Raw genomic sequence first — 26,346 nt, 5'->3', positions numbered from 1 at the left:
TTCTGGCGAACCAGAGCAGCGCACGGAAACACTGTTTACCTTCCCGCCGGAGCGGTACCTATTTATCTACTTGCACTTTGACTTGCTTTCGAACTGCTAGGTTGGCAGGATCAGGGACCGAGCAAGGGGAGCTCACCCCATCGCGGGGATTCGAACCGCCAACCTTCTGATGGGCAAGTCCTAGGCTCTGTGGTTTAACCCACAGCGCCACCTGCATCCCAGTAGTCAGAAGTAAATTCCACTTGGACACTCCAGAGTAGAATGGCATTGAAACCAGCTCCATTCGACAAGGGTGGAATTTTGGAGTAAACATGCCTACGATTGTGATGCAAGGTGACACCCACACCCTACACCTAAAGCACATTTATATCCCATAAAAAGTCATGGCTTCTTGCAAATAACACTGGGAACTGTAGACTTGTAACAGAGCTACAAATCCAAGCATCCTACAGTTCTCAAGCTTCCTTGGGGAAAAGCTGTGGTGTGGATGTGACCTAAAGAGAAACCAGCTGCTCTACAGCACACCCAGGGAACACTGCCACATACAGAATGTAACAAGTGGATCTTTTTTCGGTGCCCATTGGGCTCAAGACTGACATCCGCAAAACAGCAGAGCTCTATGCACGTTTACTCAGAAGCAAGTCCAGTGAAAGCCAACGGGGCTTGCTCCCCGGTACGCGTGCAAAGGCTCTTTTCCAGCCTTTCCGCTGACTCGGGACACGTTTCTGAATGGCGCGTGCACACGACCGCCGCCCCACGCGTGTTTACTCAGAAGCGAGTCCCGCCGAGTTCCACCGAGCCAGCGGCAGCAGAACCGCCGCTTTACGGAGGTCACCCTCCGGGAAGAGGAAAGCGGGTCGTCACGCACGCCCTTTGTGACGCAGCGCCGCCCGCTAAACAGGGACACCCGCTCGCCGCCGTTAGAAGCTCGTAGAAAAGGAGAGCGGCTGCTCGGTGACGTCACCGGCGGCTCCTTTGGCCGCTGACGCTTTAAAAGGGAAGCGGGGGCTTCGCGCAGGAGGATCTGTTATCGCCGCTTATTGCTGAGTTCCCCCAGGAAGTACGGCTGACGGTGAGTTCCCCCAGCCTGCCGGTAGAGGGAGCATGTGCGCCTTCTCAGCGGAGCGCGCGCGCGGGAGAGGAAGGCTTCCCTCGGGAGGGTCTGGTGAACCGCGCCTTCCCCCAACCTGGTGCCCTCCGCGTGTGCTGGACAACCAACTCCCGCCAACCCAGCTGGGGGTGATGAGAGCCGTAGCTGGCGGAGGGTGTTAATCGCTTAAGCCGCTTCGAGGTCTTTTGGGTCACGGAGCGGTCTATAAGTGGAAAGAGCGCACAAGCAAATAAAGTCGCTCCTCTTCCCGCGGCACAAGAGGGAAGCACGAGCATTGCTTTATTTGTGCTCGCGCTTTGCAGGGTGCGCCACTGTATGTAATGTTGCCCGTTTTGGATTATTTATCATGCCTTCGCTTAATAAGCTGAGATAAGAACGAGACTATTCCTTTTTCTTTGGTAGGGTGAGTAATCAAATCCAAAAGCCACACGTGCCCTCTTTTTTTGGTCTAAATAGGGAAACTAGGTGCTTCCAGAGGTGTGCTTTGGGTGGGAGTGGTGCTGTTTGTGCACGGGGAAGCGCTTTTTTTCTTTTTCTTGCAGCAGCCAGGTGGTGATGTCATCAAAAGGCCGGTTTGTATTCTTACCCCTCCACAATTGAACCTAAATGTACCATTTCTGGTAAAAATCTGATAAGTTTTTCTAAAAAAGAAAAACGAACCTGTTGCCAATATCTCTTTTACAGTATTTAGCCCCCTTCTGGAAGCACCCTGTAAGTCCTAGCGTTGAAACAATCCAGGATATTAAATCAATTTATTTCATGCCCAGGCTTGTTTTGAAATTGAACGGTATAGTTTCCCAGTCTGAATGCTCATCCTATGAAGGGGGCAAGTGGGGGGAGGCAAGAGGTTTACTTATATATTGACTTATTAAGTTGAGATATAGTCACCTCTACTTGCCCTGTATAGCATATCATTTGTGTGTCGTGTGTTACCTTCTCTTCTCCTCCTTCCACTCATTGGCTTGCAGGGCCACACATAGTGTGGTGACATAATGCCACTGATTGCATTGCACAAGGCATAACACCATGGCTTAATGTTATGTGAACAAGCCTTGGACGTAACAGCTCTTCCTGATCTTCCTTGGGCATGGTTGTGAGGGCAAGATTGTAATGTTCTGTCTGAACCCAGACAAAGTGTTGTTTGTCTTAATTATGTTGGCTTGTGAAGTCTTCTTTTCCTAAAGTATAGTTAAAGCTAGCTACAGTTTAGGCACTGGGTGTAACAGTAAATGGTGAATTAAAAACAGAAGTCATCCCACAGCTGCACCAGGGGAGGGCAGAGGAAGGGAGACCATGCTTGCCCAAGACTCCTTCATATAATGCTAAACCAGCACTTAGCATTGCATCTGAACCAGCTCATTGCCACTAGCTCCCCTCCTCCTCTTCATCACTGCTGCCTGCTTGCTTAACAGGCAAAGGAGAGGTGAGTGGGAATGGTAAGCAGCATGAGCAGCTGCTTTCAGATGGGTATTTGGTGTGGGAGTGGGGCTCCTCATGCATGGAAGCATTTTGAAGCCTCCAGATGATCTTCTTGGCATTAAAATGCCAGCCTGTATCCCCCCTCCCAACACAAAAGGGCTGCAGGGTTGTGAGCTTCAGTAAATGGGCAGGGCAGCTTTTGGGTAATGAAAAAAGAACCTGAATCTTTGGGGAGATGGCTAGGAAATGTAGTTTTGTTATTGATCTCCTCCCTCTGTCTTTTTGGTTAGCGTGTTTGTCCGTGACTGCCTGAACAAATTCATTGGGCTAAATATTTTTTTTAAGTCAGGACACAAGAAATGGAATCCCAAGAAATAAGCTTGAACCGCTATCGCATGCAGCGCACAGCAACACTGGCCCAGGAAGTTCTGGAGCGGGCAAAAACACGGAAATTGAACTGGCCATTGCCTGCTACATTTGAAAGGAGGGCTTTTCAGGTAAGTGCTGTAACCAAAGGCAGTTGCTTCCATACCTGAACCTTTTAATGCTACCGAGAAGCTGCTGTTCCATTGTGAGTAAGTTGTAATAATACCTAAACAGAGCTGAATGTCCTCGGTGTTCTTGTCGCCCACTATGGTTAAGAGCTCGGTTTCACTCCAGATGCACCAACAAAGAGATTAGAGAAAGTTACCCGGGGGTGGTGCATCCAATTTTGCCACTTGAAGCAAAATGGGAAGTGCCACCTTGCCACTGACGATGCCATAACTGCTACTGCACACCCTGTTCCATCTGCTGGCAAAGAAGCGCCACAGCCATTATAGCCCATTTCAGGCAAGATCGTGCTGATTTTGAGTGAGCTTTTGCATGCTCTGCAAGATTTTGGGTGAGGTCTCGCCCACAGTGGATGTGATCTTGCCTGAAATCGGCGCTGATGGGCTTGCTTGGGGGGCTTTGCCACCTGAGGCAGCGACCTCACCCTGCCTAATAGCTGGCCCGACTCTGGTGTCATCTAATGATTCTTTGGGGTTCCCATTGTTCCCATAATTCCCAACCATTGGCCTTGCTGCCTGGGGCTGATGGAGTTGGAGTCCAGCAACAGCTGGCTATTCTGGTTCCAGATGATAAGGCCTTGTCTGCTTCTGTTGTGTATCTTACAAGATTGCTTGTATAACTAACTGAACAGGGGGTGCTACTTGGCTCATTACAAAGATTGCTAAATATAATTGTCACTGTAGATACTGCCTTTTCTCAAAGGTTTGCCCTGCATGTAGGTATGTAAAATATTATTTCATGTGCCATCTGTGTTTTCCTTTACCTGTTACCTTTTTGCCCACATTTTCTTTCTTAAATCTTCAAGCAAGTTATTTTTGCCTGCCATTTGTTAAACGTGGGACTCTGAATAAGACAGAAAATGTCAGGTAAAACCAAATGGGAGGCAAACAGTTGTTGTTGTTTCATTTGTTAAAATGACACATACTCAGTCCACAGGAAAACTGTACAAGACTGAAATCTTTTCTGAAGCAGCAATAATCCAAAAGAACCACTCAAATGTTCTCTTTACTTCAGAAACTAAGAGGATTTTTTTCAATACCAGAAATGGAACTGAAATGAAAATCTCTCCGTAAAACTAAAATGTAAAAATGGCATGCTACCCCTTTAGAGGATTTGTAGTGTCTCATCATAACCCTTGATGTGCATGAAGTCAAGGCAGGGTGGGTGAGCAAAAGAACAGAATTCTTCCATAACTCTTAGGGTAAGGGTATAGAATTCTGCCACAACTCTCAATATCCTGGTTCTTTGATTGGATAGCTGCAGGAAGCACTTGATAATAGCTTATAATAATCCTCAGATATTGGATAAAGAGCTGCAAGGAGGAGTTCAGAATCTTTTGCTACTGTCCATGAGCAACTGTGGTTCATCATGTTATCAGAACTGGTTTGTCTGAAACTTCAAACCAGTTTGTTTTCGTAGAGATATATCCTGCCTCTCTTCAGCCATGGAACCCAAAGCAGTGTTCATGTGTTTTCCAAGTAGTCACCCATCCAGGCACTGAGCAGACGCAAGCCTTATGTGGTTTCAGACCCTATGAAGCCGGTTTTTTTCAAGAAAATATACCGTAGTTAAAATAACCACAGTTTAAGGTTTAGCTCAGATCGGCTGAAACTCAGCATATGCCTTGGAACCCTGTGTCTATTTTGGTTTTGCTTTGAGCAATGAGCATGTTGCCATTGCAAAGTAACAGAGACAGAAGCATTGGTTTAAACAGGATATCTTCCTATAGTAGCAGCTGTGCATAGGAAGGAACAGTCATTTTGATGATGACATAGCTTCAAGCCTAACTAGTTTCTTGCTATATCTAATGTAAGCATATGCTCCTTTTTGGCCTGAGGGTTCTTCCATCTTCTCCCACCAGTAATTGGATTAAGTCTAAATATACATTTCCTGGGAAAGTACCACTGTCTTCCCTCCATGTGAGTTCTGATTAGCCAGAGACCTCTCATGACCTTCATTTAGGGAAACATATTGATATGTTTAATAGTAATTCTGTTAACTAGTATCTAATGTTCCTTCCATGGGGTCACGAAGAATCGGACACGACTAAACAACAGCAACAAAATGTTCCTTCTGTCCAGAACTGTTATTAAAGCGGTTGCCCATTGTGTTAGAGCTAATGCCAGAAAATCTGTTTCCTATAACTGGACATCTTACAGATCCAAAATATGTCCACAAACCCTGTGTTTCATGCCTGCTGTAATACTTGGATGCCTTCAGGGGCCATAGTTTGACCTTTCCCTTGCCTTTTCTCCCTGTTTACCTGCCTCTCACCTCTGTTTATTTTCTTTGGATTAGTCAGGAGCATCGTGGAAAGCAACAGCCAATGCTACATATCATGTAAGAAATGCCTTTTTCTGTTTTTGAAACGTTATTAACTAGAATCTAAGGAAGCTAGGGTTGGAATCAGCACTCCCTAGGAAGGCTTGCCTGCCTTCAGTCACCCCATCACATCCTGAGCCAACAGTGTCCTTTCAGAGGATAGAGGAAAACATGCAAGTTTTCACCTTCTGCTTATAAAGGGCTCACCACCCAAATGAATTGATTACACTACAAAGAACCTTGGGTTCAGTTACAGCCATGCCACCACAAGTCACGGTGAAACTTTAGAAATCACTTCTGTTCACTCTCCCTTCCTCATGAGAAGTGATTATTAGTGTCTTCTCTTTCCAATCCCTAGTTTTCTCATTTCCTTAATCTTGCCGTCTGCTAATACTTGCATTAACCAACACACAGTCTTTTGCATTTCAGCTTTTCCCTTTGAGGGCTTAGGATTCCACTCAGCTGGTTTTTTAGTACCTGATCCATGCAAGGCGAATTCTTCTCCTCCCATCTTCACCTAGCTCAGTAATACCAATAAAGTGGTACCTCGGGTTAAGTACTTAATTCGTTCCGGAGCTCCATTCTTAACCTGAAACTGTTTTTAACCTGAAGCACCACTTTAGCTAATGGGGCCTCCTGCTGCCACCACGCTGCCGGTGCTCGATTTCTGTTCTCATCCTGAAGCAAAGTTCTTAACCTGAAGCACTATTTCTGGGTTAGCGGAGTCTGTAACCTGAAGCGTGTGTAACCTGAGGTACCACTGTATAAATTTATAGATCAGGCAGCTTTTGGTAGCCTGTAACTTTTTTTTAAACAAGTAGCCATCTTGCTATTCTACATTTCTCTATTGTATTGATACTTCCAAGCTGCAAAATCATTTAACTCACTGCCAACCATTTCGTGAAAAGAAAACATTTCATATTCATTTTGACAATATTTGTTGGTTCTCGATCATTTTTCCAAATAAGCAAGGCAGTATTTCTAAATTGTCACCATTGTGGTGGGCAATTTTCTCTAGATTAAAGATCTCCAATGCTGTGCCTCTTTGAATATATGTATAAGATACAGGCTCATGTGTATGTGTGAATAGACTCGCAAGTAGATCCAACAGCATATATAGAACACTAAACTGTAGTTAATGAAAACCAAAGTGAAAGTTTTCCTTCTACAGTGGTGGAGGATAATGGAGGGGGGAACTCAAGCCTGAGGCTTGCTATGACTTGTTCCTATCACAGTAAACTATAATTTATTATGGAGATTTCAGTATAAAAAATGACATGCAAATACAACCACTGCGTTGCCTTTTTGGGCTGTATATTTCCCATTGTTTTCATAGTGACAGGACATTTTATTTCATGGAAACAGGAAGGCGAGGATGAAGATGCATGTCTTGCTGCTGCTTTTGCTTCTGTTGCTGAACACATGGGCCACATCTCAGCAGAATGCGAGGTAAATGGTTCTTGAGATGGAAGCAATGACTGCTGTGCTGGGAGTCAGTACAGAAGCTTGAGTGACAACTATTAGGGACGTAGGAAGCTGCCTTACATAACATTGGTCGATGTAGCTCAGTACTGTCTTCACCCACTGGCAGTGGCTCTCCAGGGATTTAGGCAGGGGTCTCTCCAGGCCCGGATATTGAATCTGACACCTTGTGCGTGCAAAGCGTGAGTTCTACCAGCAAGCCATATTAAGGCTATATTGCAACTGCATTTTAGGAAATACCAGTTTATACTGTGTTGAATTATCAAAACTCAATGGGCTGAAGGAAAACAAAATCGCCATCAAGCAAGTCTGGATTCTGTTCCATGAGTATCTTTGTCAGCTTCCTCAGAGATCCCTTTGGCAGGGTGGAAATGTGCAGGATTTCCCCCCTCCCACAAATCATTTATCATGTCTAACACGAAAGAGGAGGGGTAAGGAGCCATGCTTAGTATTGAACCCTACCTAGCCAGCCCTCCATCTTCCCTGAGACTTCAGAAATTTCACCAGGTGTTGACCACACACTTTCAAGCCAACATTCAGACATATTATATTTCAGCCTTGTATTTAACAAGGCTCTTACAGCTAGAAAGTCCATGCAAGATCAGCCTGTTCCTCCTTTGATAGCCTGTATAGCTAATGTGATAGCTGTAGAAAGAGGAAAGACACTTTCTCCCTAGTCGGCATGGGACCACAGTGGGCTAGCGGAAGAGGAATGGAGCAATCTGCCCCCGCACTGGCCAGCTTGACAGAAGAGGCAAGCTTTTTCTTACTATCCTGCTGAGAGCTGAAGCCTGCATATCTGGCATTTCCTGCCTCCATGGAGAAACAGGCTATTAAGTTTCTTTGCAGGCTAGTAACTTTTGTGGGGTTATTGGCAGGGCTTTCATTTTGACATTTCTTGGGGATGCGGGCTTCTTCTGACTTCGCAGTACCAATTTCTACACTGATTTAATTACCCCAACATTTCCAAGCGCTTGCTCTGAGGGCAGCGATTAGTGTGGGCCAAATATGAATCCAGAGACATCCCAATTTCCCATTGTCAGGAAAGGGATCCAACCACATGGAGCAGAATGCGGGGGGAGGAGTTGGTCATCTTATTTATAGCAGAGATAGGAACGCTGTGACCCTTTGGATGTTTTTGGACTTCAACTCCCATCAGTCCTGGCCAGCATGGCCAATAGTCAAGCATGGTGGCAGTTGTAATCCAGCAACATCTGGAAGGCCACAGGTTCCTAACCCCTGATTTACAGTACCAAACACAGGCATTTCTGTCTGACAAAGTCCTTTCACATTTGTCCTTCTGGTGGCAGCAGAGACGAGGGAATTGTTATTCACATCTTCATGGGGCAGGCCCACATCAAGACATTTCATTATTTTAGCACCACACACACTTCTTGGTTTAGTAATTAATATTTTCTTCTTCAACTCTATTCCAGAACTATTACTGTTGCGTACCACCATTTCAGTTCAAAGAGTACGAAGTTGCACATATATTCAGATACCATAGCAGGGAGTCATCTGAAAACTTGCTAAAGGCATTTGAAAATGAGGTGAGTGTACTGAACATAATTCTCCTTTTAAGCTAGGAATGGCTAAACCTTTTAAGCTAGGAATGGGGCCCCCAACCCCCAAATTACACCTGGAGGGCCACAGGTTAGCCATCCCTATTTTAAGCAAATATATGTTGTCCAAGGGTCAACTTACTCAAAGGAGTCTCTTGATGCCGCTTCAACCAAGCCTCTGCTAATCTTCTAAATGACACATAAATTTGTAATTTATTTGGAAGAATTTTCCAACATTGCCTTAAGGGGCATTTTGTTATTTTGGACATCTCCTCCTGTAGACATCTTCCTACTGTATTATCCTATCCTTCCAGAATTATTCTTCCCAGGAGAGACGCGTGGCTCAGGCACTCTGCAGGCCCCGCAGTAAGTGCCGCCCCCCGCGGTGTGGCTCCCAGTCTGCCCCCTGCCTCCCCCCCCATATATGCCTCTAAAGCTGCTACAGGCACCTTCTTGGTACTTGCTTTGTGCTGATTTGGATTAGGTCTGTTTGCTTGAGGCTGGTGGATAGGCTGAACTTGGTCACATCCAGCTTGAGATTCCATAAACTATATCTGCTCTCTCTAGGAAAGTAAAAATGTCCCAATAGTGGAAGAACCTGGTTGTCCTGATACAGATACAGCTGCTTTAATTCCAGCAGAGAATGCTGAACATAAAATAAAAGCAAGTATAAGTTCACTTAACATTTTAAGGCTTTTGTGGGCTTTGTTTTTATCTGTGTAGGGTGCACAGGCATTCAATTGATGAATTAGAATGCGTAGTGCTTCTGGAATGAAATAAATGCTATTGGTTTTTACATGGAGGAAACCACAAACACACTCCATGGTGACGTTCCCTCCCAGCTCCACCAGCCGACATGCTCCTGAACATAATCAAAATTCTTTGTTAGCTACAGTAATTGGATTTTATAATTATATTTATTTAAAACTTCTTTATATTGTCCTACATTTAAAAAAAGGTGGTGGTTGTTTAGTCGTTTAGAGCAATAGCCACAGGAGTCTTATGGGACAAACACAGCAATCTGGTATTAATGAGCTGCAAAGGTCTGGGAGAACATATGTATTTTTTGCAGGTTCTGGAAACCCAAGTACAGTAGGGAGGATCCTGTTCCAAAGGGTGGGCACCATAACAGAAAAAGCCCTCCCCCTTTTTGCTGCAAGATGGACCTCAGCAGGCTGTGACACAACCAGGAAGACTTTATTAGATCATAGTAACCATGCAGGTCTTTATGGGAGAAGGTGTTCTGTCTGGACCAAAATTGTTTAGGGCATGGTAGCCCTACATTTATCACATCCTGGACTCACCTCTACACACACACACACACACACACACACACACACACACACCCCTGGCTATCTCAAAGGAAGCAATGATGGACAAAGGTCAAGGGGGCACTTGGCCAGCTAAACTTTACTTTAGCCCACATTCTCAAGCTCAAGCTGATCCACAAAAGCTGACTAGATGGTATGTCAGGCACATCACTCAGACATGTTACTGTGGTGTCCTAAGTCTTGAAGGCGGGCAATTTTGTCCACAAAGTGCCTTGGAAACTTCCAAACACAACCAATCAATAAGTCACCCTCTGGTTATGCAGTATGTGAAAATATAAATCTCACACTACCAGCAGCACATCTTACAAGAGGAGGATGTCCTTACAGTTATCCAGACACCAAATATCCCACCCAACCATACAATTCACCAGACTTAATCTTGGGATCCTCTCCCTCCAACCACCAGTCATGCTCTGACCTGGACAGCTGCTCTCCAGATACCCCTGGCTCTCACCCAGAGGTGTCTTTTCACATTCAGCCTCACCCATAGCTCTCACCTAAAGTGACAACACTTCATTGAGCAACCCACTTCACCAGTCAGCCAAGGGGATGGCATCCCTTTGTGTTACCACAAGGGCAAGGGTGCCAAATGTTGTCTAAGCATCTCAGAGCTGCCACTCTCTTCCTCTCTCACCACCAGTGTTCTTGGTCTTGTCAGTTGTCTTCTAGGACAAGTTGAGTTTTGCATCTTTGCGTTCATATGCTGTGGTTAAGAAATTTGATGAGAGATTTTTTGTCCAAATAGTTAAACATTTATTTTAGTAGTTGGAGCTATTTAGCATAAGAACATGAATGGGGTTTTGATTTGAAAAATCTTGACATGTATATTTTATATTCAGGATATCTACATTGAAGTTTCTCCTGGCACCTACACAGTCTCTGCCTCTTCGTATGACAACACAGTCAAACAAACACATCTGGTAGATGTTCGGTCAGGAGAAAGCGTAAATTTGACCTTTGATTTATGACAGATAGTCTTTCTGTTTCATCAAGGTAACAAATGAAATAGATTTTGGTGTCTTTCAAGTGTCACTTTTTAAATAAAATTTTCTCAGGCTATTTACCCTATATAATTAAATACGATCTCAGGTTTTATGCTGTCTGTATATTATAGTGTGAAACTTTGTTCACATTTCCCCTAACTTGAATCATGTGTATTTTCACTTTTATACTATGCAATGCCCTGTAAACAATAAATTTAAAAGTGCAAATGTTTTTGAAAAGACTTTAAATTCTTTGTCATTTGCCTTTCTGAATGAACTGCTAATATAATGGCAGAGGCTATTGAAATAAAATCAACAGAATAGAAAGGGGAGTCTTATTTAGTTACGTAGTTCCAGGTAACCGCAGAGTGCACCATTTAGTCAGTCACAGATATTGGTGGTTGAATCCTAAACTAAAATGCTTTGCTGCTAACAGAGCATATTTATCATTTGGAAAACATGAGTTTGCCCAAACTGCGGGAGGCAGTGGAAGACAGGAGTGCCTGGCATGCTCTGGTTCATGGGGTCACAAAGAGTCGGACACAACTAAACAACTAAACAGCAACAACAACAACAACAACTTCCTTTTTGCTAACCTGTCTGGTCCCAAAAGTCCAAAAACAGTTACTTCAAAATATATTTGAATTTTCTGTTGTACTTTGGTTAGATGCACTGATCTCCTCTAGGGCCCATCCAGTGTTGAAACAAGAGAACACTTGTTAATTTCCTGGGGAAATTACCATATATATAATTTATTAGATGCTAATGATCCAACATCATTATCCTAAATATCTTAATATATTCTTGTGGACCCACAAAAAAGAAGAATTAAAAACAAGCATATGCTTTCAGTAGAGGGTAGTTTTTTCTTTTCTTTTTTACTGTGTTCCTTGATCTCCTCCTGAGGATGGTTTGACATCTTTGTGACCCAAGACTTCCTTCACAGTAAGTTGCCTTCGAGGAGACTGTTCAATAGTTTCAAACATGGCACTGTGGTTGATCAGTGCAGTTGGGGACGGATCCATATAAGGAACTGCTTTGGTTTCAGATCTTTCCTTTCTGCAGGTGCTGTCCAAAGTATAATTGGTTCCTATACATGATAGTATAACACTTAATTTGTGAGTAGTTAGACGAAGACAAAATAATCAAACAAGGTATGAAATAGGGAACCGAGTGTTTTGGGGGTTTCCCCCCCTCATGATTTATTATTTCAACATCCCTCTCTTCTGTTAAGGCAATTGGAGACAACGGGGGGGGGGGGGGTTGGCTCACGATTTGACTCGATATATATTACTACTTCATGCAAATTATTTCATAAAATTTATACACCACTTGATTGTAAAAATAAAAAACCCTCAAGTGCTTTTCATCTCCACACACACACACCAACAAATACACAGTTAACAAACCAGAAATCCCCAAGTATGTTAGTAGCTGTGATACCATTAGCAGAAAAATCAGTCTCAGTATAGCTGTTCACCTCAACCAATATGATAATGCCAGGTAGGTTTTGGCACTCCTCTACCTTCCACTTTGAAGCTCATTCAAATGAAATATTGTGTACCGTGGCTGTTATGACGAGAGCTGGGATGGCTTCTCTTCCAGTATTTCCAACAAGGTCTCCTGGTTTCTTGCAGCTTGGGCTTTTCAAAAAGACTAGAATCCGTGTTCACTGCATGATCTACCATTGTGGTCTTGGTCAAACCTGTTTCTGTACCATTTCTGGAACCGGAGGAGCATGAAGAAGAAGAAGAGCTGGACACAACAGTGGCTGCTTCTTCCTTTGGAGGCCCTTCCACTGCCAGTAATGGTTTACTGCTGAACTCTTCTTCAACGTTTCTCTGGGGTGGTTCAGTTAAAGAGGGTGGCCACCAGCAGCCACTGTATTTAGGGCAGCAGCAGGAAGCGTACTGTGGATGTCCAAGGAATGAGCATGTGTGTTGAAAGCACCTGGAGCAGGGGGAGATGAAAGAGCAACATGGCCTCTGGAGCCGGCAGAGGCCACCTACAGCGCATCCATGCATGGAGTCTGTTATAGCCCTACATGAGCCACTGTAGTGACCAGGTCTTTGGAGTTGCCCTTCAGATGCTTTCCTGCTGGTAAGGGGCATCCGGATCATCTCCACAATCCTCTCCCACTGCACTGGGGAAATCCACAGGGCTACACCCAATGGGACTTTGGCTTTCTTGCCATTCCAGAAGCTGACTATAATTTCTTCATCTTCTTTCCCTGTTTTGAAGAGAAAAATATAAACTGCGGAAAACCATCACTCTCCTCAATTTATTAAATTTCTATCCTAATTTTAAGGAAGGGACTGGGGCTGTGGTGTTTTTATTGTATGTTTCTGTATGTGATCTTTTACATGTATATAAATGCTTAATTGTCTAAATAAAATATCTATATTTTAAAAAATTGATTCTGCCCTTCTGCCCAAAGGAGCACAGCTAATGCTAATAATAGTTTGTCAGTTTAAATCAATCTGATTAAGAATAGTTTGTCAGTTTAAATCAATCTGATTATGTAGCCACAAAAGGGTGGTCTTTATATTCCAGTCTAGAAAGTATGCATAATAATTAAATACCTGTTTGAGGGTTTTAAAAAAAATATTCACCAGAGCTTTGACATAAGCAGTGTTTTTCCACCATATGCATAATTTAATAGTAAATGAAATACGAAGAGTAAATGAAAACCACAGGAGCATACTGCACTTCCTATGTTCAGGGCTATATTATACATATACACACAAAAAGCTAGTTCAGCTACTGGCTCATATTAAAAAACAAGCAAACTGGGTTTTACCTCTCAAGGGATCCCTGGTTTCCATGCCTTGGATGGTAGTGCCAGGGCCATATCTTTTTTGCTGTGGCTCCCAGGGTGCCAGCACTTTATCACCTGGCAGTATGGAATGCCTCATTCCATTCACACACTCAAACATGTCACTGCTGGCTGTTTCTTGCACGCATGTTGTGTCCTCACTCAGTCCAAATGACTTGGCAAACTGTACAAGAAAGGTTCTTTTCTCACCCTGGTGCCAGAAACAAGATGGGGAATTAAAATGAAAAACTAACAAGCTTTAGTCATGAAATAATTAGCCGTCACATCTATGATAGCTTAAGAAATGGAGGGCGGGAAATGCAGGATGCTGGCCATGTTAGTACAAAGTTTTTGATGTTGGAGGAAAATGTTAAGCTTGTGTCTTTTCATGCATGGTTTTTAAAAAGTTGATCAGGGTGGCAAGATAACAAGAAAAACAATTTAAAGCTGTAGAAAATAATTCTATACAAAAAAAAACACACCTTTTGCTGTTAACTTAAAGTAGAAAACATGCTGCTGTTCAGCTGCCATGCCTGGAAAAACTGTATTCTCAAAGGGCAAGTTCATAATAAAATGCTAAACAGATATAGCTCAGTGGAAGAGGATGCACTTTGCAGGCAGAAATCCAGTTTAAAAGAATTAGCTAATAGATGGTATGGAAGACCTCTGAATGAGACCTTAGGCAGCTACTGCCAGCCAAGAGTAAAGAGTATTGGGCTAAATGAACAATACTGTAGTCTAATCTGGTATAAGGCAGCTTCCTGTGTTCCAACCGTTGGTAACAACTTTAGGAATTGCAAAATGGATGTGGGGTTTACCTGCCTACAATGGATCCCCTATTAATTTCCAGAGAGGAGCATTACAGAAGACTATGGGCGTAGCCAAGGGGGTACAGGGAGGGGCAGCTCCCCCCCCCAATCAGTAAAAATACATAGCTAACTGAGGTTCTCCACCCTAACAAAAATACTGGCTATGCCCATGCAGTGGGCATATCTGTGTGTGTTGGGTTGGCCGCATTTCCTATGTTACAGAGAGCAGTCCTCTAATTGAAGGACTTATCAAAGGACAGGCAGCCTCTACTTAAAAGTGTCCTTTGGTCTAAGTTTGGTTTAAAGATTAAAGAACCATTAGAAGGAAGAACTGGAGCCTTGAAGTTGGCCATCAACAGATAGGACCTGGACCAAAGACTGAGCTGGCACATAGGTCGCAGTTTCCCCCACTACGGTGAGATATATGGAATTTATTTTTACGTTACATTCGTCTGATGGCATACAGTTAATGAGTCCCATCGGTGGAAGCCTGCACAGTGACTTAGATTTGTACAATGGGGCTTTCCCTCATCTCTTTCACCTGTGTTCTGCCTGTGCTCCCCAAATTGACTCGGGGGGGGGGGGTGTTAGAGAGCACCCCTAGAATAGCATGAGGAGGGAGGAGAGGGGGATTGTTCTGTCTGGCAAGCTTGTCCTGTTAGTATTATCAACATAGTACAATGTTGAATTCTTCCCAGTATTTCCTCATCTGCATAAATAAGCATATGGAATTTTTATGCTAATCACATTTTGTCCTTTTAATTAAAAAATCCTCTTTTTTTAAAGTAATGCATAAGTGGCCACCATGTTGTGTAATGAAAGGAATCAAACACTACAAAAAAAAATATATTATTGCCAGTCACTCCCACTACATGCTGAATACCAGGCATTTCAAATTTGTCAGTCTTCCAGAAACTTTGATAAACAGCCTTGCCTTTTTCTTACACTTCAAAAACAGCACAACATATTTTTTTTAAAGTTTCAAGTGCTAACAGCTAATGAATTGAAGGTTGTTTTTCCTGTGTACAGAGGACAAAAAGTGTCAAGTTTATATATATTAACACGCTAAGACATTTCCAGCAAGTATAATGTCCATTCGTTTACTCATAACAACGGATGGGATATTGTCCCCAAACAGCAAAAATCTCCAGATACACTTGGCAGGAAGGTTAAAAAAAACCACACACACACACAAGATAACCTGTGCCAATAAGTTGGACAGAGACTTGGGTCACAGCCACACCACACATTTCAACCACATAGCTTTCCCTAAACTAAGAATTTTGGCACTGGTAGTTTGTTAAGGATGCTGGGAATTGTAAATTGTGAGGGGTAAACTACATTTCCCAGGATTCTTTGAGGGGAACAGCATGTACTGTAAATGTATGGTGTAGTTGTGACCTTGGCAGCAGTAGGTCTCATGCAAGATGGACCTCAGACAAGTCAAATGAAATCTAGAAATTTCTGAAAATATGGGAAAGTTGTTGTCAAATGGGGCTGAAAGCTTGGTGGTAATGTGTCACAATTTTCAAATACAGATTGTAGCAACTCTGTGCAATAAATGGCTAGAGAGTGGTCCTCATGATCCATCAGAATTCCCAATTATTCAGCAGGTAAAAGGAGGGAAGGATGCCACTAATATTAAAGAGTTTTTTTCTCCATCAAAATGAGGCAGACACCAACTTCCATTGAATGCAGCAGTTGTGATTGACATACACCCAGAATCTGATGCCTTTAGCAGAATCCATAAAGATTCTGGTGTGAATTATTAATGTCCCATCTACACATGCCAGAAAAAAATCATATAGCAACTTGCCTCTATAATAGCTTTTATTATTGTGCCAGGATAATAATAACCATCAGGTTCTCTTCTTGCCAAAACAGGAATGCCAACAGTGTCCAAGGATCGCTCCAAGTTTTTTACTGCCTCACATGTTCTAAGAGGAGGAAAATGGAGGCAGTGGCCGAAATGTAAACACCTTCAAATAACAGAGAAAGTGTTAATGCTTGTTTTATCTACACATGACAAGGAAAGCTACTTCATCTACAACAACTAGAACCTTGATGCAGATGCAAAAGTTTTACCTCAGGAGTATTATTCTTCCGTACCCCTGTTTTGGCATCAACAATACCCCTCACCCCACTTGAAAAATCCAGAGATGTATTTACAATGCAACATCTATAACTGAACACTGGAATGGAATTTGTGTATGAGAGCTGGCATTTCAAAATGCAGCTCTTTTTTTGAACTCTTCAACTTTAGTCTGCCCACCCCCATACACACTTGTTATTACCTTGTTGTGATGAGCGGTCTAACAACACAGGCAGCATGTGCAGAAATGGCACCAGTGCAGGTGGAACTGGGATTAGCTGTGAAGCTGCTATGCAAAGGTTTAGCTGGTGCTAGGATTGCACAGCAATGGCTGTGGTACGGCAAAGAGAACCAGGTGCAGCCATCCATTCCTTTCAAAGTATTTCACTACCGAAAAAGAAAAGGGAAAAAAGCAACCACCCCATAAGGCACGTTAAGTATTCTGAAGGAGGAAAACATGTCACCATGACATAACAGTAATTGCTGCCACTGCTCAAGCTCATAGCTTTGGAGAGCTCTCCTGAATGTCATCTGCAACAGTTATGAATCAGGCCCTAACGTCTGACATTGAATGGGAATAGATTTGAAAGTACGGTACTAACTACTGGTAAGGAATTAAATTCTTTATCTGGACCAACTTTTTACAAAAGCACAATTGTGAGGAATGGCTGAGTTCTGCTTGGGATTTGAAGGTAGTGAGCAAAACTGACATTGCTATAGAAGTAGCAGCACTGTCCAAAATAACAGCAGCAGCATCAACAACGATAACTTGATAATCCCTATTTGGTGTCTACATTTGTATGGTCTTACATTTTAAAGAGCCCCAGCTCCATTTCCTAGCCACCATCCTGCAGAACAATACCACTGTTTGTCAGTTGCAATCCTGTGCTCTTTTTTAAGGTTTTAGGATTCCCCGCTAAATACAGCATTTAAGATTATGTTTGAATGTGCAATTCCTGGAATCACAAGGGAGAAGAAGGGAAGAAGGTAGATGAAAGTCTACTGGTAGACTTTTTGGTTTTTATTCTGTGAACCGCCCTGAGACCTCTGGGTATAGGGCGGTATATGAATTCAATAATTATTATTATTAATAATAAATCTCTATGTGATTATTAATTCAGTTCAAGTGCAAGAAAATGTGTGGAAAATACACACTACTTCAGTATAAATAAAGCTGCAATTGTAGACATGCTCATATGGCAATATATCCCAGGGGTGCTTGCTTCTGAATAGACATGCATAGGTTTGTATTGTGAATTTTTGATGAAATACAGCAACTTTTTATGTAATACAGAAAAAACACCAATGTAGCATGGAAGTAGTAAGTAGTAAGTACAGTAAGTAGTTAGTACAGTTGGTCCACACAGTTTGGACCAAACAACAACAACAATGGTTGTGCGTTTTTGCATAGGTCTCTGTTTGTAAATAAATTCTCTGAGCTTGGTGGAGAAGTTTAAATCTTTTTGTCCAGAACAGCACTATGTATCCTTTTTGCTGCTGTTGCCAAAATCAGTGGAGTTGGGCAGAGGGAGGAAGATTTGCTTGGGAGCCAGGTCAGGTCTCCAGAAAGGGGGTTAGCCACCTAACACAGGGGTTCTACTCAAGATGATCCTCAACCATCTACATTGCTGGTGGGACAACTCGGTTATTGGTGTAGGTAGGATTTTGCAACCTGCATGGTCAGTTTGCCGTTGTCAGTTGCAATGTGCCTGTTTTTCCAGAAACACTTCCCACATCTCTGCATATCACATTAGAGGTTCGTATGGGAATTAGACAAATCAAATCTATTAATAAGGCAATCAAATACAGGTTATAGCCAAGAGAAACATTTGCCCTGCTTCCCTTTGTGTACTCCATAACCTAACCAGAAACATAGGAATAGGTTATATAGGTTGTGCTCCCAAAGTACCTCATGATTCAGAAGGCACCTCAGGTAATGCTTCCATAGTTGAAATAGGTTTAGAAAAAGTCGTTCCATTTAAGTCATGCAAAATTATGGTGGGGAAATATTTTGATCTGCTCTGTGTTCTCTTGTGCTTCATAATCACTGCCTTCTTGCAGCAAGGGAATGATCATACAGAGAAATGGCATGTGAAGAGAGAACTTACTCTGCGGCTGTCAAGGTAAGATTTGCAACGTGACAGTAAATGCCAGGCATTTATTAAGCACGCTGACAAAAAGATTTTATAGCACTTCAGAGATTGATACAATCTGACTTGATTATGGGTGTCAGCATTAAAAAGGAGATGGGTGTTTTTCAGAGTGCTCATCATGTGCTTATTATTTTGTTGGTTAACTGTTTTAGCATTTCCCAGGAGGAAAAACAAAAACAAAAGAGGTTTGAGGGCTGGGAGACAGGGCTCACCTCTAACAGAAGGACTCCCTTGAGAAAATATGTAGCAACTGTGCAATCATTAAGACATCAAATCATCTGGAAACTGTATACTGCTGACATGCTAATTCAGGCATAATCAAGACCTATATTATCTGTGCCTCACTTCTATTTTATTCTAACTAGGCCTGTCAACCAACTAAATAAAATTTACACCTGCTTTCTTGCTATTAATTGATTACAGTATATTACATGTAAATCAATTAGCATATTCCAAAAGTTATAGCATATAATCTTTGTACATACTGAAGAAAGTGTGAGGTAGTTTTTTTCTTATTTCTTTATTACCTGCCCTTCATCCTAAGGTCACAAGGTGCAAAGCAGCGTAAAACACATTAAGAACTATTTAAAACAACTTACAACAATAAACAATTTGTTTATTCAAGTGTAAGGCTGCTATCTTATGCGCACATTACCTGTTCTATTGAATTCAGTAGAACTTACTAAGTTACCATCCATTGGAAATAAATATTATTTTTAATGCTTCTCTATTACAGTAACACAAATAGCACCAAATATATACCCAAATCTACCAAGTAAATTGAAGCCATCTACCAACTAAACCAGCAAGGGGGAGGCAAACCTAAAACTCTTCAGTCCATTGATTTGCTAAAATAGTAATTAGAACTCACCAGATGCTTGCAGTACTAAATGCTGGGATCTTTCAGTTGGCTTGACTTCAACAATACGGCACCTCTCTGCTGAGAAGGAGTGTTATTGGTGGCTGTTTTCTGTTTCTAAGCAGGTTGCTATAGAGCCACTGCAAACAGGAACATGTGTCTGATAGTACAGAATGTGTGAAACACACACACACACATTCATAGTGTGTGAATATCAGCTGTGAATGTTTTCTCAGGTACATCTTATTTCTAAATTCAGTGACACTAAATACTGAAGAAAGAAAAATGACAAGGGTAAAATGAAGATTGTCCAGAGAATGCTCAAGTCTAATGAAAAGAAATACAGTGGTACCTCGGGTTAAGAACTTAATTCATTCTGGAGGTCTGTTTTTAACCTGAAACTGTTCTTAACCTAAAGCACCACTTTAGCTAGGGGGGCCTCCTGCTGCCGCCGCTGCACGATTTCTGTTCTCATCCTGAAGCAAAGTTCTTAACCCGAGGTACTATTTATGGGTTAGCGGAGTCTGTAACCTGATGCGTATGTAACCTGAAGAATATGTAACCCGAGGTACCACTGTAAAGAAAAAACAAATGCTCAAAGTCACAGTGCACTCTACACTATAGAGCCTTTCCTCAATAAAAATATTTCTTTATTATTTCACAAGATTTCTATACCATTTGATTGTAATAAAACATAAGAGCGGTTTACATTAAACACACGCACACAAATTAAAATATATAATTAAAATCATTATCTATTAAATTTAGCTTATTGATAAAGATAAAAACTATTCAGCTAGCTGCAACCACAATCCACTTTGAGCAGCACCTCATTTCTACCCTGCAGAAATTTATTTAAATGTGACAAATAAATAACTTTATTAACATGTATTTGGTTGAAAGAACTATTTCAATAGTTGTTTTAACTGTTGTGTTTTAATGGGTTTGGTTTAGTGCACAATTTAATTGTAGCTATTTATTTTAATATTTTTTACGGAATTTTGTATTGTACATTTATATTTTTTGTAATTGTCTTGCACCTATGAATTGCCACTTTGGCAATTAAGCATGATATATATTAATAAATATTACTACTAATAAAGCCATGTGGAAAGAGGACTTTATAAGAAGATTCAAGCTTTTTCTATATTATTTGGGGGAGGGGTGTTCCTCCGATTAGCAGTTCAAAGACCACTGAAGAAGCATCTTTCTTGGAATGTCTATATCAGTAATATTTATGATGCTCAAATCCTCAAGTAAACAATGGAATAGTAAAATTGAGAGAACCTAAGGTACGTTTGTTAGTTTCTTTATATTCTTGAAATAGAGGGAGTAACAAGAGGTATAGACACTCCTTCAGCTTCATTTCTTCCACTCACTATCGATGTTGTGACACTTAATTGTCTTTCTCTCACTGTGTGTCCGTATAATACAACAAAATTCTTCTAAGATATAGTTTGATCATGGAACAAGGATTTATTTAGATTTCGAAAAACAAAATATCCAGATAAAATTAACTCAATATTAGCATTTCCAAAGTTAGTGTGTTTTTACAATACTGTCTTTTTTGTTCTTGCTGTTACAACAGTCAAGTGGTTTCCAGTTTATACATTCTGTGCAAACAGAATCTATACAGAAACTTTATACTGTACATTTTATCAATCTATAGAGAAACTTAAATTATATTATTTTTTAGAAATAAATGTTAGCAAAGAGAGAGAGGTTACTGTTCTCAGAAAGGAGCAGAATCTTTTTATTAAAATATAACCTAAAGCATTCAGCTTGAGTTGACACATTGGCGTCTTCCCCTGCCCCCTTGTAACCAAAATTAACCACGTATTACTGATCTCTCATCTCAATCTGTTAAAACGATTCCAGCCATTTCAATCATTTGAAACTTCCACACATTTTAGCAAGATTCATGTCATCACAGTCACAAGCCCTGAAATCACCACATTTTGTATAGCAAGTTCAGTCTCACAAGCATCTTTGAACAGGCAGGGTTGTCTTTGGAGCTTCCAGAGAAGACTTTATTTCCTCTTGAGCAGACTATGAAGTTCTTGGAGCGTGATCGCTTTGAGAGCTATCTTTGGGTGTGTGGTGAGCTTCCCTGCTATTCTCCTCTGAATCACTGTAAAGCACAGATTGGAGATACCTGATGTATTTAATTGCAGCTCGGAGTGTTTCTACTTTGCTGAGTCGTTTCTCTAGGTATTCGGCAGGTAGGTGATGTCTGAGTTTGGCGTAGCCTTCGTTGACACACTTTACTCTCTGCCTTTCCCTTTCATTCCTTTTTCTGATGAATGCTGGGCCGCAAGAGTACTCGCATCTGCCAAAATTCCCACAGGGACCTTGAAACGGGAACGCACAAGGATCACTGTAGAAATTCTCAGCCGTCAGCTGCTCTGGTGTGAAAGGAAGCAGAGGCAAATCTTCGGGGCCAGCAAGTTGGTTTGGGATCTCTGGGTAGAAATGGAGTGCAGCATAAAGGTCCCTGCAGCCAAGTCTAGACATCTGTCCAGCGTGGGAGTCGCTTAAGATTGGCAATCTGTCCATGGCATCCCAAAAGCTGCCCAAACTGTGGTGTCTCAGGTATAGAGCTAGAAATGGAGAACTGTGTATCAGCTTTAGTGATTCATACATTGCAATAGGCTAGGTGTGATTGTCAGTATTTTTAGTGCACTTCTGATATTATGCAAATATGTGGGAGACGGTGTTGTACTGACCTATTTAAATACAGTGTTCCATATGCAAAGGACATATTTTAAAATCAATATAAGCATAGATACTTGCAACTAGATAAATCTCTTTAGCTTTACAGTTGAGGATGTGAAATCATATGGCAGATTTTCCTAGGCAAAAACACATGCCATTGTCAGAATGACTGGTACATGAACTTCTCCATTATTCTCTGTACCCACTCATTTTCTCTGCAGTGTGTGCCTCGCTATTCCTATCACTTATGCTGATTATTAGCCCAGGGAAAGAGGGGTGTTGTCTTTGGGAAAGCTTGAAATGTGCTTAACTCTCTCACTGAAATTATTGAGGCCTACATGTATTCACCTTGATCAAATTGTGCCCCATATCTTTTAACAGAAACTCTCCTTTTCAGGCTGTGCCTAACATCAGAATTCAAAATTTGCCAACTCCTCCAGCCAAAATAATGTTGTATATTTTATTCTGTAATATAGCAACTCAACAACTTCATATAGCAAATAATGTGAAAGGTAATGGTAAATTAATGTTTCTCATCCTCCCTTCCAATACATTATTTTTATTATAAGCAATAGTCAATAGTGTAAGAAGTTGTTTTCTTCCATTTATCAGGGATTACTGGATCAGCTTGCTAGCAAATATCAAAGTATTACTCTGACTGCGGGCATGTTATTTAATTGCATATAATCTATGTGGTTAGGATTTAATGGGAAGTTGCTTAGAGAGCAATCAATCTTCCGTAATGATTCAGGACCCACCAACTGACTTTCAGAACATGTAAGGGATGAAATTGGCTCTCCCCGTGCCTCACAATCACACTTGTCAGTTCCCACTAGCCTACTCCAGCATAGAGAATTCCATAACACACACATGTACAGAAGAACGTGTCCCCCACAAACAAATTGGGTCTGCAGCCTGTAATGTAGAGCAAGGAAGATTTAACCGAATTATAGAATCATAGAATTGTAGAGTTGGAGGGTCATCTAGTCCAACTTCCTCCAGTGCAGGAATCTCAACATGTCTGGTCCCCCATCCAATTTGAAACCATACCAGACACTGCTTAGCTTTGCAAATGTGCTAGGAGTTTTATATTGCTAAACAGCAATCAATGAAACATATTTATTGATCATGCATTATAAAAGCTGAATCAGTAAACTGTCTATAATAAAAATTGTCTATAATAAAAATGTCAATTAATGTTTGCATTTTAACATTTGGAAAGATTACTGAATTCACCAAACCTTTAACTTGAATTAGAAACCTCAGTTAACTGAATTATTTACTATGAAGTAAAGTCTCATTAATTCAAATAATTTCCTTTATTCTTTCTGAAATTTGCCTCAGTGCCAAAGACAAAACACAAGATCATAAAACAAAGCTAAGTTTTTCATTCCTAGACTTGCTTATGGTGAAATGGAAAAGAATCCCCAGAACCACAAGGAAAAATCTAAAATATTAGACAGGGACTGAACTTCAAAATTCCACACTAAAATTATGTATGTTAGTAAGCTGATTCTTAAAGCACTTTTCTCTATAGATCTATTCTATAAACTAGAGCTCACAAAGTATATATTTATCATGTGCATCATTTAAATTTAACAATCTGGATTAATATTAACAAAAACCATGTAACATTTTGCTATTAGCCTCTATCTACCTTACATTCCTTACCTGAGTTCCACAGTTCTTGTGCCTGTTGGACTGAGTCAAAAGACAGATCTAAATTTATAGTCAATTGACAATATGCAAAGTAGCTTACAGTTAGATCTGCTCTTTTCTGGTTTAGCTTCTTCCACCCACACTGCAGCTATAAAGGCAACAAATATTAGAATTATGGGATAGAAAGTGTAACGTATTAGATGGTTTTTATGGTTTCAGACAGAAGCATATTTATACACTGCCAATGCGTAAGTTGTTGTAATAATTTACTAATTTTTATCAAATAAATGTTCATATTTACACTGTAGAAGAATTTGCTAGATCTTGAGTACTTTCCCCACATATTTCTTCAGGTGTCTTAAACACACAAATCAAATCTCAACAAATTTATTTCAGACGATCTTTATAGTTACAATAAATGCCTGTGAATGTGGATATTTACAAATCAATTTTAGAAGGCCACTGGGAAATCATAAAATGCTGACATTTCTTAGTAAAAGTTAAAGCCAGTTCACTGTCCAGTCATCACCAATTTCATAGAATCATAGAGTTGGAAGGGGCCCCAAGGGTCATCTAGCCCAACCCCCTGAAATGCAGGAATCTCAACTAAAGCATCCCTGACAGATGGCCATCCAATCTCCTCTGCACATGTTCCAGCTTGTAAACATCCTTCTTAAATTGTGGCGCCCAGAACTGGACACAGTACTCCACGTGTGGTCTGACCAAGGCAGAATAGAGCAGCACTATTACTTCCCTTGATCAAGACACTTTACTTCTGTTGATGCAGCTCAAGATAGCATTAGCTTTTTTTGCTGCTGCATCACACTGTTGACTCATGTTAAACTTGTGGTCTACTAAAGCCCCTAGAGACTTTTCACATGTACTTCTGACAACCCAGGTGTCCCCCATCCTATATTTGTGCATCTGGCTCTTCCTGCCTAAGTGCAGAACCATACATTTGTCACTATTGAAATTCATTTTGTTAGTTTGGGCCCAGTTCTCTACTCTGTTATGATCATCTTGAATCCTAACTCTGTCTTCTACAGATTTGGTTATGCCAAGCACTCATTTTAAATGTAATTTGTTTAGCAACTTAACTAAGCAGAAGAGTTTAGTTAGAAATTACAAGAAAAGACCATGTACAAATACAAGTTTAAATCAGTATTTAATGGTATAACTATTTAAGGCTGTACATGTACCCAAGATTGTGTATGGATGTAAATTAATAGTAATAATAAATAAATAAATAAATAAGCAGAAGAGAGCATACTGTGAAATGGTAACCCCCCCAACTCTGCCCCTTCTCTGCTCTCAAGTTGCCTCTTCCACTGGCAGATGATGACTAGAGCAGTAGCTGAGGAGAAATTATGATAAATCTGACCAAATACAGGTAGAGTTCATATTAAAATCTACACTGTTGGCTTATTTTCCCAACATAATTATATCAGTACCATGTAAATCAATGTTCCACATTATGAGGTTATTTGGTTTTTGTTTACAACTCTTGGTGGTCCATCCTTGTAAGTTTATTCATGCTTTCATCACAGATGAAGCGCCCCATAATTCCACTTTACTTGGAATCCAGGTTAACATACACACAGACATCTGCTTCACACACTCACCTAGAAGCAAGCCCACCCACAACCAGTCACCACCAATGGGGGAGTGTCCTCACCCTCATCACCCTCTGAAAGGAAGAACCCACCCAAATAAACAACTCACCTTTGGAGTCACCCTGAGTCCAGCCCGCCAGTTTCAGCTCACCACCAATGGCAAGACTCCACATAGGCAGGCTTCCCAGGAAACCAGAGATAGAGAAACCGGCCACAGCTGTGTCAAAATTCTTACTCTTCATGAGAAGGGCTGGCCGGCCAAACATTCGGACTCTTCCAAAGGGCTGCTGTTCTGCAGGTACAGCAGAAAAGGGTTGGGGAGGCTAAGATGGGGTCCACCTCCCAGCCAGCAGTAGCCCAACAACGGCTACCTGCAGACCACCTGCTCACTTGACCTATATCCATCTTGACTGGCAAGTTTGACCACATGGGTAGAGAAAGTTATCATTATTTCCTGGGTATGTGATTCCATTTCCTCAGAGAGCGACAGCAAGCTCAGAGGGACCTTTTGGAGTGCAACCAACTGCATCCCTGTGGCAACCATAATGGAACTTATGAACAAGGGGGCAGGCAGTAGTGGTGATAGCAGCCAATACTGCAGTAATAGCTACAGCAGGCAGACTGGCCACCTATAGTGGTGTGGGTGGCAGCTGCAAGGCCAACTGGCTTGTAAACAGTATGGTGGGTCAACCACCCTTTGTGATCTGCTGTCCAGGCAAGTATCTCACCATGCCTCATTATATGGCTGGCCCTGTATGCCTTGGGCACATCAAGGCTGGACTACGATAACATAATCTGCATACAACTCTGAAAAAGTTTTGGAAACTACAAATGGAGCATGATGCTCCAGCCAGACTTCTTTCACAGGC

General features: G+C 41.4%; 3 protein-coding genes across 11 annotated transcripts; 1 reads left to right on the top strand and 2 right to left on the bottom strand.

The window, feature by feature from the left end:
* The first annotated feature begins 849 nt into the window (after nucleotides 1-849).
* Nucleotides 850-13,175, top strand: AKIP1 (A-kinase interacting protein 1). 7 transcript variants are annotated; one of them, XM_083726006.1, is made up of 8 exons: nucleotides 1,112-1,514; nucleotides 2,876-3,027; nucleotides 5,381-5,422; nucleotides 6,770-6,853; nucleotides 8,323-8,436; nucleotides 9,016-9,111; nucleotides 10,619-10,772; nucleotides 12,400-13,175. In XM_083726006.1, the coding sequence occupies exons 2-7, from the start codon at nucleotides 2,890-2,892 to the stop codon at nucleotides 10,745-10,747; spliced, it is 603 nt and encodes a 200-aa protein (XP_083582132.1). In that variant the 5' UTR covers nucleotides 1,112-1,514; nucleotides 2,876-2,889; the 3' UTR covers nucleotides 10,748-10,772; nucleotides 12,400-13,175. The 7 variants fall into 7 exon arrangements, with proteins under 7 accessions (XP_083582130.1, XP_083582127.1, XP_083582132.1 ...); XM_083726004.1 differs by lacking the exon at nucleotides 1,112-1,514 and adding an exon at nucleotides 850-1,072 and having other exon boundaries at nucleotides 2,880-3,027; nucleotides 10,619-13,175; XM_083726001.1 differs by lacking the exon at nucleotides 1,112-1,514 and adding an exon at nucleotides 856-1,072 and having other exon boundaries at nucleotides 10,619-13,175.
* Nucleotides 9,351-25,674, bottom strand: LOC310838285 (uncharacterized protein C11orf16). 3 transcript variants are annotated; one of them, XM_083725503.1, is made up of 6 exons: nucleotides 25,587-25,674; nucleotides 16,681-16,865; nucleotides 16,203-16,365; nucleotides 13,563-13,788; nucleotides 12,327-12,992; nucleotides 9,351-11,852 (listed from the first exon to the last, which is right to left on the bottom strand). In XM_083725503.1, exons 2-6 carry the CDS (start codon nucleotides 16,845-16,847, stop codon nucleotides 11,641-11,643), a joined length of 1,434 nt encoding a protein of 477 aa, XP_083581629.1. In that variant the 5' UTR covers nucleotides 16,848-16,865; nucleotides 25,587-25,674; the 3' UTR covers nucleotides 9,351-11,640. The 3 variants fall into 3 exon arrangements, with proteins under 3 accessions (XP_083581629.1, XP_083581628.1, XP_083581630.1); XM_083725502.1 differs by lacking the exon at nucleotides 25,587-25,674 and adding an exon at nucleotides 19,503-19,553; XM_083725504.1 differs by lacking the exon at nucleotides 25,587-25,674 and adding an exon at nucleotides 19,503-19,553 and having other exon boundaries at nucleotides 16,203-16,323.
* Nucleotides 20,124-22,276, bottom strand: ASCL3 (achaete-scute family bHLH transcription factor 3). The gene has a single exon (XM_083726057.1). It carries the CDS (start codon nucleotides 22,131-22,133, stop codon nucleotides 21,540-21,542), a length of 594 nt encoding a protein of 197 aa, XP_083582183.1. The 5' UTR covers nucleotides 22,134-22,276; the 3' UTR covers nucleotides 20,124-21,539.
* Nucleotides 25,675-26,346: the final 672 nt, after the last annotated feature.

The sequence above is a fragment of the Podarcis gaigeae genome (assembly GCF_964106915.1).
Source record: "Podarcis gaigeae genome assembly, chromosome: 1".
In the NCBI taxonomy this organism is placed as follows: domain Eukaryota; kingdom Metazoa; phylum Chordata; class Lepidosauria; order Squamata; family Lacertidae; genus Podarcis; species Podarcis gaigeae.
Note: the sequence above shows the minus strand (reverse complement) of the source record. Positions and strands in the feature narration are given on the sequence as shown.

Coding starts and splice junctions, on each gene's coding strand:
- AKIP1 (XM_083726000.1), top strand. CDS start 1,871: ATGCCCAGGCTTGTTTTGAAATTGAACG. Junction 1,899..2,875: donor GCTTGTTTTGAAATTGAACG/GTATAGTTTCCC, acceptor ATTTTTTTTAAG/TCAGGACACAAGAAATGGAA. Junction 8,437..9,015: donor TAAAGGCATTTGAAAATGAG/GTGAGTGTACTG, acceptor TGCTCTCTCTAG/GAAAGTAAAAATGTCCCAAT.
- LOC310838285 (XM_083725503.1), bottom strand. CDS start 16,847: ATGGATGGCTGCACCTGGTTCTCTTTGCCGTACCACAGCCATTGCTGT. Junction 13,789..16,202: donor TAATAAAAGCTATTATAGAG/GCAAGTTGCTAT, acceptor TTCTGGCACCAG/GGTGAGAAAAGAACCTTTCT. Junction 11,853..12,326: donor CTCTCGTCATAACAGCCACG/GTACACAATATT, acceptor TATCATGTATAG/GAACCAATTATACTTTGGAC.
- ASCL3 (XM_083726057.1), bottom strand. CDS start 22,133: ATGTATGAATCACTAAAGCTGATACACAGTTCTCCATTTCTAGCTCTA.